We start from the raw sequence: 12,893 nt of genomic DNA, 5'->3' as shown, positions 1-12,893 counted from the left end.
TTAAAATACTGTTGTTGATTGTGCTTCTGAATTTGCTAAATATTTGCTGCTGGGACCCTCTCTGAGATTTTACTACTCATTGATAAAATAGAGACAACAATGCTTGTCTTGAAGGTTTTTATAGAGATTTTGTATATCAGCTAATGCGTACAAAGCTTCCATGTAAATTTCCAGTTAATAAATGAAAGCCATTATCATTATATTTTTTTAATTACCAAATTCACTGAAGCAAAATAACAGGGTTGCATACCTTTATCTTGGCAATATTCTTTCCATGCCTTCAAGCACGCAGTTAACCCTGCCATTTCAACTTGAAATTTCACTGGATTACTTTTACATGATTTCAAGAAATCTTCCAAACTCTCTATTCCAGAGTTTAAATTCTCTTTCATTTTCTGTTCAATAGAAAACGAGAGAGCATGCCATTTTTGTTCTTCTTTTTGTTCTTCCTTGGCAAATAACCTCTTCTTATTCTCTCTAGTAATTATTTCAGCTTTGGTCTCCTGCCCAAAAGGAAAGAAACATTTCATGAAACATGTTGAAAGTATGCCAAAGTGACATTTCATTAATGAGACAGTATTTTTAAGGGTATATTGATGGATTTGACCATTATCTTATCCTTGAATGGGCACAATTTCAGTTTCCATACCTGTTCCTTAAAATCAAACCCTCTGTTAATTGGGGATGGGGGCAAGACGGTGGCTTTGTGAGGTGCGGAATTTATTTTGTCCTCCAGAGCCACTAGTAAATAGCCAGGAACAGGACAGAACAACTGCTGGGGCCACATCAGTGACCAGACACACAGTGTACCCCAGTCTGGACACCAAACTAACTGACACCCCGCACCGAACTATAAGGCCCCCAAGCTGTGGAGGCTGGTGCCCCTCTCCCATGGGCATGGCGGGCTGGTTCCCAAGGGGAAAGGAAACAGAATTACTAGCAGCAGGGGCTTAGCTCAGCCGAACTCCACTTGCAGAATTAATTAACAATTTCTGACTACTGAAAATACACCTCCAGCACAGATAAACCTGTAATAAGCGTTAAAGGTGCTAGGAGTTTTTACCCATGCAGAGAGGAGGTGGGTCTGGTGGGGAAAAAAGGGGGGAAAAAATGAGGTTTTTTGTGTCAAACAGCACAAAATACTACAAAAGGGCTGGAGCCAAGGTTCTGGGAAGATGGTGGAATAGGACTGATTGAGTTCACCCCTGCCCCAAGGAACAGCGAGAGAAGGGATGGGAAGGTGACTGAGACAGCGATTCCAGAGTACAAGTGACCCGGGAGGGTCTCCTACACCACATCGGGAGGCCCTATTTCGAAAAGCTGAAGACCTGAGATGCAGAGGACCAGAGACCATCCAGCTGGTGCAAACAGCCTAACACACCCCTTTCCAAATGGAAGCCCAGAGCCCTGAGGAGTGCATAATGGGGAGACAGGGCCTAGGAAGGCTCCACCTCTGTGTCTCCCATGCTGCACCCTGCTCCTGCTTTCCGAGATCTGCCTGAGCTATACCCCCACCCCCACACCTGTACAACCCCATGACCCACACCCCATGTTCAAAGGCACCACCTTTGTACCCAAACCTGCACCTATACCTGTGCTGCAAGGCATCACTGCACTGTCGTGCCACACCCCACATCCCGCTCCACATCCATCCCACAAATATAAAGTTTTAGACTACTGAAGGAAATCAACTTACAAAGTAAACCAATCCATCTGTGCAAAGACAACAGACAATCACTAAGCACATTAAGATGCAGACAGATATAGCCCAACCTAATGACCAAATTAAAACACCAGAGCAGACACAGAATTTGGAACAACTAATCAAAGATGTTTCTATAACTCTACTAAATAAAATAAATGGGATGCTAATGGCATAAAGCAGATCAAGAAGACACTAGAAGGGCAAAAAGAGGAATTTGAAGGAATACATAGAAAAATAGCAATACCACAGAGATTAAAGATATGTAGACCAAATAAAAAATATACTAGAAGCACACAACAGAAGATTTGAAGAGGCAGAAGAAAGAATGAGTGAACAAGAGTACAGGACAACTGACTTCAAACACTCAAAACAGCAAATAGCAAAAAAAGGTGGAAAAATTTGAACTGGATCTCAGGAAAATGATAGACAAAACAAAGTGCACAAATATAAGAATCACTGGTGTCCCAGGAAGAGAAGAGAAGAGTAAAGGGCTAGGAAGAGTAGTTGAAGATATAATGGGGAAAACTTCCCAACCCTTATAAAGGACATAAATACACAAATCAAAGAACCCTAATGAATTCCAAACAGAATAAATCAAAATAAGTCTTCCCCAAGACACATACTAATCAGTCTGTTAAGTGTTGAAGAGAAGCAGAAAATCCTGAAAATGGCAAGAGAAAAACAATCTACTACATACAAAGGAAACCACATAAGATTGAGTTCAGACTACTCAACTAGCACAGTGGAGGTGAGAAGGCAGTGGTAGGATATATTTAAGATCCTGAATGAGAAAGACTTCCAGCCAAGAATTCCACACCCAACCAAACTGTTCTTCAAAACTGAAGGAAAGATTAAAATTTTCACAGACAAACAAATCCTGAAAGAATTTGTCAATAAGAGACCAGCCCTAAAAGAAATACTAAAGAGAGTTCTGCCAGTTGAAAAAAAAAGACAGGAGAGGGAGGTCTGGAGGAGGGCACAGAACTGAAGACCTCAAGTAAGGGTTACTTAAAGGATAAAAAGAGACAGAGGAAAATAGCATGTAGATCTGACAAACAAAATCAAGAAGATGAGATGGTGGATCAAGGAATGCCTTTTCAGTAATAAGTTTGAATGTTAATGGACTAAACTTACAAATTAAAAGATATATATTGGAAAAGTGGATTAAGAAATATAATCCAGATATATGCTGCTTACAAGAGACTCATCTTAGACATAAGGATAAAAACAGGTTGAAAGTGAAAGGATGTAAAAAGATGTTCCATGCAAGTTGTAACTAAAAGAAAGCTATACTAATATCAGACAAAATAGACTTTAAATGTAAAGACATCATAAGAGACAAAGAAGGACCCTATGTATTAATAAAAGGGAAAATTCACCAAGAAGAAATAACACTCATAAATGTTTATGCTCCCAATCAAGGGGCTCCAAAGTACCTGAGAAAGGCACTGGCAAAACTGAAAGGAGCAATAGATGTTTCAACAATAATAGTAGGAGATTTCAGTACAACACTATCCTCTATAGACAGAACAACCAGAGTATCAACAAGGACATAGAGAAGTTAAACAACTTGATAAATGAATTAGACCTAGCAGACATATATAGGTCATTACACCCCAAAACACCAACATATACCCTCTGCCCTAGTGCTCATAGAACATTCTCCAGGACAGATCATATGCTGGGGCACAAAACAGATCTTTATAAATTTGAAAACATTGAAATTTTTCAAAGCACCTTCTCTGATCACGACACAATGAAGCTGGATCTCAATAACCACCAAAGAATGGGAACTTTCACAAATATATGAGATTAAATAACACACTCTTAAACAACCAGTCGGTCAAAGCAGAAATTGCTAGAGAAGTCAGTAGCTATTTGGAGATGAATGAAAATGAGAATACAACTTATCAGAACTTATGGGATGTGGCAAAGGCTGTGCTGAAAGGGAAATTTATTGTCCTAAATGTCTGTATTAAAAAATAAGAATGAGCAAACATCAAGGACTTAACAGAAAACCTGGAGGAACTTGAGAAAGAACAGCAAGCTAATCTCAAAGCAAACAGAAGAGAAATAACAAAGATTAAAGCTGAGTTAAGTGAATGGGAGAACAAAAGAACATAAGAAAGAATCAATAAAACCAAATGCTGGTTCTTTGAGGAAATCAGTATAATCAATGGGCCCCTGGTAAGACTGACAAATAAAAAAAGAGAGAGGATGCAAATAAAATTAGAAATGAGAGGGGTCTGTTACTGCAGACCCTGAAGAAATATCAGAAATCATAAGACAATACTATGAACAACAAACTAGACAACTTAGATGAAATAGATAAATTCCTGGAAACACACAAGCAAGCTACACTAGCTCAGGAAGAAACAGAAGATCTCACAAACCAATCACAAGTAAAGAGATTCAATCAGTCATCAAAAATCTTCCTACAAAGAAAAGCCCAGGGCCAGACGGTTTCAGAGGGCAACTTAATCAAACATCCCAAAAAGAACTAACACCAACCCTACTCAAACTTTTCCCAAAAAAATGGAGGAAAAAGGAATGCTGCCTAACTCATTTTAAGAAGCTAACATCACTTTGATATCAAAACTGGGTAAAGATGCTATAAGAAAAGAAAACGACAGGCCAAGCTCCCTAATGAACATATATTTCAAAATGCTCAACAAAATACTAGCAAATCAAATCCAACAACAAATAAAAAGAATTATACACCATGAAAATCAATTAATGTTATACCACACATTAACAAATTGAAACGGAAAACTCACAAGATCAGAAAATCCTGAGAAATCTACAACAAAGTTATTTGAGCTAATAAACAAATTCAGCAAGGTGGTAGGTTATAAAATTAATGTGCAAAAATCAATAATGTTTCTATACACAAGTGATGACCTAACTGAGCAGTCAGTTAAGGAACAAATTCCACTCAAAATAGCAACTAAAAGAATCAAGTACCTAGGAATGAACTTAACTAGGGATGTAAAGGACTTCTACACGGAAAACTACATAACATTGCTAAAAAAAAATCTAAGATCTAAATAGGTGGAAAGGCATTCTGTGCTCATGGATAGGTTAAATACAGCTCAGATGTCAATTCTACCCAAATTGATCTACAGATTCAAAGCAATACCAATGAAAATCCCAACAACCTACTTTGAAGACTTGGAAAAGCCAGTTACCAAATTCATCTGGAAGGGAAAGAGACCCTGAATAGCCAAAGGCATCCTAAAAAAGAACAAAGTGGGAGGATTAATGCTTCCTGATTTAAAAACCTATTATAAAGCCACAGTGGTCAAAACAGCATGTTACTGGCATAAAGATAGAAGCATTGATCAATGGAATCAAATCAAGAGTGCAGAAATAGACTACCAAACATATGGGCAACTGATTTTTGACAAGGCCGCCAAAACATCTGAACTAGGACAAAATAGTATTTTCAATAATTGGGTATGGAAGAACTGGATATCAACAGCCAAAAGAATGAAAGAGGGCCCCTATTTTACACCCTCCACAAAAATTAACTCAAAGTGAATCAAATATCTAAATATAAGAACTAGCACCATAAAGCTTCTAGAAAAAATATAAGGAAACATCTTCAAGACCTACTAATAGGAGGTAGCTTCTTAAACTTTAAACTCAAAGCACAAGTAATAAAAGATAAAATAGACAAATGGAAACTCCACAAAATCAAACACTTTTGCACCTCAAAAGACTGTCAAAAAGGTGAAGAGGCAGCCAACTCAACAGGAGAAACTATTTGGAAATCACATTGGACAAAGGTTTTATATCCTATATATATATAAAGAAATCATACCACTCAACAACAAAAGAATGAACAACCCAATTATAAAACTGGGTTACAGATATAAATGGCATTTTTCTGAAGAGCAAACATAGATGGTTCAAAAGCACATAAAGAGGGTGCTGCAACCTGTTCAGTGGCAGAATTCTCACCTGCCATGCCAGAAATCCAGGTTCAATTCCTGGAGCCTACCCATGGGGAAAAAAAAGCACATGAAGAGATGCTCATTTTCGTTAACTTTAAGGAAATGCAGATCAAGATTAAATTGAGATACCACCTCACACCTATAAGAATAGCTGCTATTAAAAAAAACAGGAAACTATAAACATTGGAGAAGATGTAGAGAAACTGGGACACTTAAGCACTACTGGTGGGAATGTGCAATGGTGCAGCCACATTGGAAGACAGTTTGGCTGTTCCTTAGGAAACTAAATATCAAGTTGCCCTATGACCCAGCAATAGCACTCCTCAGTCTATACCCAGAAGAGCTGAAAGGAACGATACACACAGACAATTGCACCCCGATGTTCATAGCAGCATTATTCACAATTGCCAAAAGATGGAAACAAACCAAATGCCCATCAACAGACGAGTGAATCAACAAAATGTGGTGTGTATATATATATGCAGCAGTAAGATGAAATGACGTCCTGAAGTACATGACAAGATGGATGAGCCTTGAGGAATATGCTGAGTGGAATAAGCCAGACACAAATGATAGATACTGTATGATTTCACCTTTATGACCATGGCAAAGGTAAAATCAGAGGCTTATAATACAGAATATAAGGGACTTAGAGACACATAGAAGCTGGAGATGGTGAACTGTTAGCTAACGTAAAGGGATAGATAGAAGTGAAGGTGGTTCTCCAGTGTGTCTATAACTAATATAACCACATTGAAGGTGAACAAGATGGAAAGGGGTTGTATAGACCTATGGGTCCCACTGATTAACACTACAAATATCAATTTCTTGCATGACCAACTTCAAAGGTATGATTCTTGTACAATGAGAATTTAAATTCAGGGTACAGGGGAGTAACAGCTATCACATGCTGTGGGCTGTGTTGAACAGGAAAGCATCAGCAGTAGTGCAGCAACAGCAGGGCTAAATAATGGGGGGAAGGAAAAGAGTTAAGGGGAGGTTTCCTATTTGATTTCCTGTTTGGTCAGGGTGTGCTTATTGGTTATCTTTCTCTTGGGAACAATGAAATTATCTAAAATTGAGAATCTTGAAGGACTGTGAACATTGGACCTTATACATGATGCCTGATGAATGCAGGTGGCTGAAGGATGCACTGACTGAGAAGCAAATTGATGAACGATGGTGTATACATATGAGTGAATATTTGTGCTTCTACAAAAAGGAACAAGGTTGTGAAGCATGCAAAATTGTGAATGAACCTGTGGGACATTCATTGAGGCAAAATAAGCCAGAAACAAAAGAGCAATTATTGTATGGTCTCATTTAGAAAATGCTTATAAGAAAGCAGGGGCCTAGATTGTAAGCTCTTGTAGCAGTAGCAGTCACATTTTGTGCATAGTAGTAATTATTATTTCTGAATTTTTAGAGGCTATTTTATAGATGTATAACCTGGTATTCAAAGACAGAAACAAAGGTGAGCAGGCCAGGGTTAAAGCAATTCAGAACATAGGGGTAAGGAAGACAGCGTGGCTATTTTAGAACCTCACCTACTCTTTGAGACATAGAAGAAAGTTTTATTTTGTCCAGAGCCTAAATTTTCTGTGGCACAAAATCAATCTAACTCAACCTGTCTGGATAGATCATTTAAACAATCTAAACACAGGGAGCTCAAAATAAAAATGAAGGCCTTTAATCTGTATAGCTTAATGTTGCCTGGATATATCCCAGAACATACTAAGCAGATAATCAAAAAGTATTGGTGAAGTTCCTTAAGGCATGGGAGAAAAAAATATGAAACTATTTGTGCTGGTTTGAAAGGAAGCATGCCCCCTAAGAAAAGCCATGTTTTAATATAAATCTCATTTCTTAAAGGTAGAATAGTCTCTATTCAATGCTGTGTATTTGGGACTGTGATGGGATCATCTCCCTGGTTGATGAGATTTAGTTAAGAACGGTTGTTAAACTGGATTAGGGGATGACATGTCTCCACCCATCTGAGTGGGTCTTGATTAGTTTCTGAAGTCCTATAAAAGAGGAAACATTCAGCAATTCAGAGAGACTCAGAGAGAGCAGAGAATGCTGCAGCACCACGAAGCAGAGAGTCCACCAGCCAGCGACCTTTGGAGATGAAGAAGGAAAACGCCTCCCGGGGAGCTTCATGAAACAGGAAGCCAGGAGACAAAGCTAGCCGATGACACCGTATTCGCCATGTGCCCTTTCAGCAGAGAGAGAAGCCCTGACTGTGTTCGCCATGTGCCTTCTCACTTGAGAGAGAGACCCTGAACTTCATCAGCCTTCTTGAACCAAGGTATTTTTCCCTGGATGCCTTTGATTGGACATTACTATAGCCTTGTTGTAATTGGGACATTTTCTTGGCCTTAGAACTGTAAACTAGCAACTCATTAAATTCCCCTTTTAAAAGCCATTCCGTTTCTGGTATATTGCATTCCAGCAGCTAGCAAACTGAAACACTATTAAACTTTACCACCAGGGAATCCCCTGATACTGTGTCAAACATTAGGGACATCCAAATCAATAGGCCAAGCCCTTGATCTTAAGGCTTGCTCTTGTGAAGCTTATGTAGGTAGTGGAGAAGCTTAGCCTGCCTATAAGTGTGCCTATGAGTCACCTCCAGAGGACCTCTTTTGTTGCTCAGATGTGGCCTCACTCTGTCTAAGCCTAACTCAACAAGTGAAATCATTGCCCTCCCCCTTACATGGGACATGATATCCAGGGGCGAAAGTCTCCCTGGTGACATGGGAGATGACTCCCAGGGATGAGTCTAGCCCTGGCACCATGGGATCAACAATTCCATCCTGACCAAAAGGGGAAAAAGAAGTGGAACAAATAAGGTATTAGTGGCAGAGAGAGTTCAAATAGAGTCAAGAGGCTACTCTAGAGGTCACTCTTATGCAAACTTCAGTTAGACATTGCTATACCTATCATAACTTGCCAAACCCCAACCAAAACCATTCCAGCCAATCCTAAAGAACACCTAGGGCAACATATAAGATTCTACAAAGGTTCCATGCACTAGGGCAATTTCCCAGAAACCTACAACCTCCAGATGGGTCCCTGGACCAGATAAGTCCTGAAACCTAGAGGGGCCAGCCTCTCCTGAACATCAGCTAGTTCCATCTCCCTACCCTTATTACTGACATCCCCTTCCAACATGAAAAAGTTAGAATGGGCACAGACCAAATACCCCTAAAGAGAGGGAGAAAGATCAAAGTTGATGGTAGAGTTATACAGAGAATGTAGGGTTTAACAAATAAATATGATTGTTGAATCATTAAACTGATATCTCTTTTAGTCTCCAATATCTTTGAGCAGCTAGAAATAAAAACCTAAAATTGTAGAATAGTAAGTAACCCATACCAAACTCGGAAATCTGTTCTACAACTAACTGTTGTGCTGCGCTTTGAAATTTATTGCTTTTTTGAAATTTATATGATTTTTCACAAAAAAAGGAAAAAACAGTCGATAGTGATGATAAAAAAAATATTTATTCTTTCTAGGCTCCAATGTTCCAGAGCAGCTAGAAGGAAAAGTCTGAGATGATGGTGTGGTAGTCCATGACAAACTGTGGTATCAGTCTTATAACTACTTGTTGCAGAGTGCCTTGAAAACTATTGCTTTTTTCTTTCTTTGCTTTGTATAAATGTCATATTATACAATTTAAAAAGTTAAAAAAACAAATCAAACCCTCAGTTAATTGAAAACTTAAGAAAATTCAATTTAGTAAGTATAAAGGCTCTCTTAAGATAATATTCTGTATTTCCAAATACCATAGATTATAAATTAAGGAGTAAATGTTATGAAGTCAATGAGACAACAGCTCAGGTTCTTTCATGTCTCCATGCACAGACTTGTTGCTCTCTTGAATCATCTTTCCTCTTCCATTCCTACACAGTCTCTTCTCTAACTTCTTTTCACTTCTGAAGACACTTCTCCCTAAAGCCTTCCCGAACTCTCCCAAGTCTGCTCTTTGTCACACAAGCATCTCTCTATCAAAGCGCTCAGCAACATGTCATAGTCATGACTTTACTCGCCGTTCTTCCCCTCCACACTGAGATTCTTGAGACCAGAACGTACCATGTCCGTGTGAGTGTCCCAAGCACAAAGCAGTTCATCCATGACGTCTGATGACTGAATTAGGGAAGGGAAGGGAATGAAGAAAAGGTGCTCACAGAAGAATAGCACGAACCCGACTGACCAGCGGGGGCTATCTCGAAATGCCTTCAAGACTGATGTGAAGCACCCTCTGGAACTACTTTTACTATGCTTCACTAAAAATCGTTTTATTAGTCTACCAAAAAAACTGTCCTAAAAGCCAAAGAATTTCAACAAAGTCTTCATCGTTCTGTTTAGTCGTGAAATCCTATGCAAATGTTTCCTATGATGAAGTTGATTCCAGTCATCGCCACTTAAACATTTCATTCTAATCCATTTTTACCTCCGTTTCATTTCCCATGACTCTGCTGTGCTGGCACGGCGAGGCAGATGGGCAGCACCTGCCTTTGTTCACGACTGGCTTAGTTAAGTGGGTGCTCACTCTCATACTCAAAGGCTTTGACCTTAGGAAGAACTTTTAGTGTAAAGAGTGCAAATGCCTTTCCAAATTTGGAGCATAAATGTACTAAATATACTAAAGCCTAATAAAATGTTCATTTTCATTAAAAAGATAGCAAAATCATTGCCCTAAAAACATAAAATCAGGAAATACAGTTTTAATATAAAAATTTATTTATTTAGCAATTAATATCATCAGGATTAACTGATCATTTCTCACACCATAAGTCATTACTATACTATTCCAAGAATAAGTTTCAGCTTTCCTTATTCACTCCCTGTACTCAGCCCCCAATTGGGAAAGGGGTAGATCAATGACCCATTATAAAGGAAGAAGATAAGTTTGCAGGAATCCACCCACAAACGAAAAGGAAATGTAATGTTCTTACTTTCCACTTAAACCAAGGTGGTGAATTGACTAATTACTTAACTATTTTGGAAAACTGTAGACAAACTTTAAAATCAAATTCCGCCAAAAAAGCAGATACGTTTTTCATATCCATTCTCTCCACCTATAAATAAAAAGGCTTTCATTGTCATTAATTAATAAGTTCCTAATTCAACATTTCTAAATCCATGCCTTTATTCATGCAATGCCTTATATTCCTTATCAAATGAATATATTTTTATTATGCATAGAGACCCATATATAACCTTTTATACGCTGGTTAAACTTTCTTAACAAATATTTATAGTATTAAGCAATCCTACATAAAAGGAAAAAGCATAGCATGAAAAGAAACTCTGAAGTGATGAACAAATATCAGTTTAAGAAATGGAAAAACAAAGTGAAGACACTGGACAGAATTTGTCAAACTTACGTGTGCCTTTTTGCTCTTGGATTGGCTGAAACCCTTCTTAGGCTTGACAGCCTGAGTCACAATGAGTTTCGATGAGACTGATTCTAGTGAATTCCCATAAAATCGTTGAAAAACATGAAACCTTTGCACAGATTTAAGAACCCTAGGATCTTTCGATTTTTCTGAAAAAGGAGACGTAAATGTAACATTTCCACATTTTTCAATAACATTCTCACTGATTCTTCACACCATCTTATCCACAATATACTTTTTGGTTTTAGAGCAACAATTTAAACTGATTACCTAGTTCAGCTATCTCTTGTCTGTAAAAATAATTCCTGGTTTTATTAAATATAAAACAGCCTTTCATGGTCCACTCCAAAAGCAAACATCAGGGTGCTACAAAAAAATGACCCATCTGAACTTCATTTCTGCCTCATGCCCTACGAACAGAGTTAAGGAGAAGGCAGAGGCAGAGCTGAGGAAGTAATCATCCAGCCCTCTGGCTTCCTGCATCCCGATGTAAGAAGATCCCTGCTGAGCGCCGCAGCCACGGAGCCGGGAGCCGGTGTGTAAGGAAAGCTAAAGCCTCTACCACTACTGTAAAATCCAGGGACATGGGAAATCCCAGCAGTCCTGGTATAATTCACTTGCATACCAAAAGAAAACTCACTTGAAGGGGAAAAGGAAACTAGTTGACTATTTTTTTCTATGCCTGACCCTACACGGATCAAGTCAGACCACTTGGTTTGAAGGTTGTAGTGGCTAATCCACAGTGCCACCTCACACCGTGCAGGATGCTGTAGCTCCTCATATCAGCAGAATGATTAGCACACTCTGTGTGAGCATGCTCACCACCAGCCCAAAGGATGGGGTGAGAACGGCAGTAGAACAGGGGGGAATGAAGACAAGGAATTAGCTAGAGACAAAAACCCTACTTCAGCCTCTGATGATCTACTGTCCACGGTTTCAGGGACCTCCTTTTGCGGTTCCAACCCCCTGATCATGAACAAAGAGCAGATGCTTGCACTTGTCCCTGCACTGAACTGGGCAATGTGAAAGCTGCTAAAACTGCTGGAAGTCTATGGTTCTGTCAATATATTTGACTGCAAAGAATACTCAGCTTTCTTAAACTACAAACCATCTTTCCTTTACAGAGTTTGACTTTTGAGTTGATAAATGTCATATCTGTGCACTCTCTTGAGACATTTTCATACCCAACTAAATGTGCACTTCGGTAAATAAGGTGGGAAATTTTCATCCACATCCTTCCTGATAATACACAAGTGTTCACTATACAACAAAAAGCAGAAAGTGAAGCTGATTTAAACGTATTTAATCAGAGTCACAGAGCTTACCATCAAACTGGCATTTTGTCCTGTCATAATCATCACTAAGGGGTTTGTGAGAATGCCAGTGTACAAGTTCATCAAATTCCTTTTGTTTAACCAGTGAAGTAACAATGGGATCATCACTGTGAGACAAAAATAAACATATGCATATTTTAAATTGCATGACATAAAATATAATAACATACAGATTCCTTTTTAATACTTTTAAAAGCCCTTTTCTGTTTCTATGATATGATGTGGATGATAGAATCCAAAGAGTAGTTTGTTAGAGGTTTGAAAACACAGAATCCTCCCCATTCCCTTAAAGTCCCATCAACACTAAAAGCATGTAATTGGAGTGATTTTGCTCTAAAAATTAAGACCACATAGATTTTACCTAGTAATAACCAGAGTTGATAAATTTAATATTAAATCCATTCTGTATCACAAACACATATTCCATTTAATATATTTGGCTTAATATATTGATGTCAAATAATCTTTAATAAAAGATGAACACATTCCACAA

The 12,893-nt window shown here is 38.5% G+C and overlaps 1 protein-coding gene across 1 annotated transcript in view; it reads right to left on the bottom strand.

Moving 5' to 3' along the window:
* Window positions 1-12,893, bottom strand: part of LOC143669770 (putative ATP-dependent RNA helicase DDX60) — a 111,235-nt gene that overhangs the window by 57,820 nt on the left and 40,522 nt on the right. The window contains 3 exon segments of the mRNA XM_077144370.1: window positions 251-503; window positions 11,055-11,215; window positions 12,392-12,507. Coding sequence (XP_077000485.1) covers window positions 251-503; window positions 11,055-11,215; window positions 12,392-12,507 — 530 coding nt within the window.

Source organism: Tamandua tetradactyla, chromosome 26 (genome assembly GCF_023851605.1).
Source record: "Tamandua tetradactyla isolate mTamTet1 chromosome 26, mTamTet1.pri, whole genome shotgun sequence".
Classification (NCBI taxonomy): domain Eukaryota; kingdom Metazoa; phylum Chordata; class Mammalia; order Pilosa; family Myrmecophagidae; genus Tamandua; species Tamandua tetradactyla.
Note: the sequence above shows the minus strand (reverse complement) of the source record. Positions and strands in the feature narration are given on the sequence as shown.